This window comes from Clupea harengus, chromosome 13 (genome assembly GCF_900700415.2).
Source record: "Clupea harengus chromosome 13, Ch_v2.0.2, whole genome shotgun sequence".
Taxonomy (NCBI): Eukaryota; Metazoa; Chordata; class Actinopteri; order Clupeiformes; family Clupeidae; genus Clupea; species Clupea harengus.
The window spans coordinates 29,818,652-29,821,563 of record NC_045164.1 but is presented as its reverse complement, the minus strand read 5'-3'; the positions used below and the strand labels follow the sequence as shown (position 1 = coordinate 29,821,563).

Here is a 2,912-nt window from a genome sequence, read left to right as displayed (position 1 = left end):
TCAAATGAATGTATTTATTACGGACATAATTGGGTTATTTACTCTACAGACAGGCTTTTTAGTTCACAGCCCAACAGCTGTGTGTGTGTGTGTGGTTGTTCACTTTTTTGGTCTATGTATTAACGTGTGTGTGTATAACTGTGTGTGTGTGTGTGTGTGTGTGTGAAGGAGAGACACCAGATATGAGTACGAGTGTGTGAAAGAGACACTAGGTAGGTGTGTGTGTGTGTGTGTGTGTGTTTATCGGCGGCTGTTGGTGCCGCTCTTCCTCTTGCCGGAGAGCAGATGTTTGGGCTTCAGGTCGAAGACGTGGCGATCGGACTCGCCCTTGCGTCCGCCGCGGTTCATGTCCCTCTGGCCGCTCTTCATCATCACCTTCACCTTCTTCACCATCTGGGGGGGGAGAGAGTCACACGCCACAAGATAAAGTTAGAGTGTGTGTGTGTGTGTGTGTGTTTTGTGGGAGAGGGGGTTGTGAGATGGTCCTTGTGTCCTGTGTGTGTGTGTGTGTGTGTGTGTGTGTGTGTCAGTGGTGTGTGTGTGTGTATTGTGGGGGAGGGGGTTGTGAGATGGTCCGTGTGTCCTGTGTGTGTGTGTGTGTGTGCGTGTGTGTGTCAGTGGTGTGTGTATTGTGGGGGAGGGGGTTGTGAGATGGTCCGTGTGTCCTCTGTGTCCTCTGTGTGTGAGTGTGTGTGTGTGTGTGTGTGTGTGTCCTGTGTGTGTGTGTGTGTGTGTATGTGTGTCCTGTGTGTGTGTGTGTGTTTACCGTGACGTCTCGGAGGCCTGACTTGTCTCGGGGGGGTCGTGACGAGCTCTGGCTGCGGGTGCGAGCGAGAGAGGTGGCGGGCTCTGATGACGCATCACGCTTGCGTTTCTTAGCAACGCTGCGGGACCGCCGGGCGTTCTCTGCGTAGTGGGACTGGAGAGGGCAGAGGTCAGAGGTTAGGACAGGAACCTCATTTACACTCGTACTCATATCTAGTGTCTATCCTTCACACACACACACACACACACACATATCTGGTGTCTCTCCTTCACACACACACACACACACACACACACACGTAGTCATATCTGGTGTCTCTCCTATACCCACGCTCTCTCACACACACACACACACACACACACACACACACACACACACACACACACACACACACACACACACACTCACCTCATCTTTGTCGTTCATGTCTAATCCCAGTCCTGTCATCTCCTTCTCCAGAGTAGCTCTCTCCACCTGTTAATCAAACAGAACGAGTTAGGACACACACACACACACACACCTTCTTGGCTGTGCAGAGGATTCTCTCTCTCTCCCTCACACACACAGACCTTCTTGGCTGTGCAGAGGATTCTCTCTCTCTCTCTCTCTCTCTCCCCCCCCCCACACACACACACACACACAGACCTTCTTGGCGGTGCAGAGGATTCTCTCTCTCTCCCTCACACACACACACAGACCTTCTTGGCTGTGCAGAGGATTCTCTCTCTCTCCCTCACACACACACACAGACCTTCTTGGCTGTGCAGAGGATTCTCTCTCTCTCTCTCTCTCCCACACACACACACACACACACACACACAGACCTTCTTGGCGGTGCGGGGCATTCGGGGGCCGAGCGTCTCCTTCTCCTTGGACTCCAGGATCTTGAGCTTCCTCTTCTCTCGGATCTGGCTGGCCAGCTCCCGGATCTCCTGCATCTCCTCGTCATCGCTCTCCTCGTCCGAGTCGTACTCGCCCGCACGCTCCTTCAGCTCCTCCTCACGCTCCAGCTCCTCCAACCTCTGGGGGGGAGAAGAGAGAGGGAGGAGAGGGGGAGGGAAGGAGGGAGAGGGAGGGAGGGGGAGAGAAGAGAGGGAGAGAGGGAGAAGAGAGGGGGAGAAAGAGAGAGGGAGTAGAGAGGGAGGGAGAGAGGGAGAGAGAGAGGGGGAGAGAAAGAGAGAGGGAGTAGAGAGGGAGGGAGAGAGGGAGAAGAGAGAGAGGAAGGAGAGGGAGGGAGGAGAAGAGAGAGGGAGGGAGGGAGAAGAGGGAGGGAGGGAGAAGAGGGAGGGAGGGAGAAGAGAGAGGGAGGGAGAAGAGAGAGGGAGGGAGAGACAGAGTTCAGAGGTTAACATGTATAAATACGTAAAAAGAATGATATAATATAATTATTATATTTTAATACATTTACACCATATCTTCCATCAGGTATTGATAAGATTTCAGCGTACACACACACACACACACACACACACACACACACACACACACACACACACACACACCTTCATGACATCGGGGTCGATGTAGTCTGCTATGTTGTGGCCCTCCCAGATCTCGGGAATCTTATCCTGTTTCTCGTCGGTGTTCATCAGATCCCAGTACTCTGCAGAGAGAACAGGAGAACGTTACAACACGGAGAGATAGAGAGAGATGGAGAGAGAGAGGGAGGGATGGAGAGAGAAAGAGAGATGTAAAGAGAGGGAGAAAGAGAGAGTGGTAAAGAGAGAAAGAAAGAGAGAGAGAGAGAGCACAAGAGAGAGAGAGAGAGAGAGAGAGAGAGGTAAAGAGAAAGAAAGAGAGAGAGAGGTAAAGAGAGAAAGAAAAAGAGAGAGGTAAAGAGAGAAAGAAAGAGAGAGGTAAAGAGAGAAAAAAAGAGGGAGAGAGAGACTCACTCTGCAGGTCCAAAATGTAGTCATCACCCAGTTCCAGCTCCAGATCTCTCTCCTGTAACACACACACACACACACACACAGACACACACACACACAATATTAGGTCTTATCGGTCTTAGCATCTTAGCAATAGTATTTGTATTACATGCCAATATTAGGACTGTGTGTGTGGGCACACAGGTGTGTCTGTGTGAGAGTGTGCGTGTGTGTGTAAGTTTGTGAGAGTGTGTGTGTGTGAGAGAGAATGTGTGTGT

General features: G+C 51.3%; 1 protein-coding gene across 1 annotated transcript in view; it reads right to left on the bottom strand.

The window, feature by feature from the left end:
• The window catches only part of gtpbp4 (GTP binding protein 4), a 10,233-nt gene continuing 7,321 nt past the window's right edge, over nt 1-2,912 (bottom strand). The window contains exons 12-17 of the mRNA XM_031579083.2: nt 2,659-2,710; nt 2,269-2,369; nt 1,591-1,788; nt 1,175-1,240; nt 767-919; nt 1-393 (exon numbers count right to left, since the gene is read on the bottom strand). Coding sequence (XP_031434943.1) covers nt 241-393; nt 767-919; nt 1,175-1,240; nt 1,591-1,788; nt 2,269-2,369; nt 2,659-2,710 — 723 coding nt within the window. The 3' untranslated portion in view covers nt 1-240. The remainder of the gene's footprint in view (nt 394-766; nt 920-1,174; nt 1,241-1,590; nt 1,789-2,268; nt 2,370-2,658; nt 2,711-2,912) is intronic.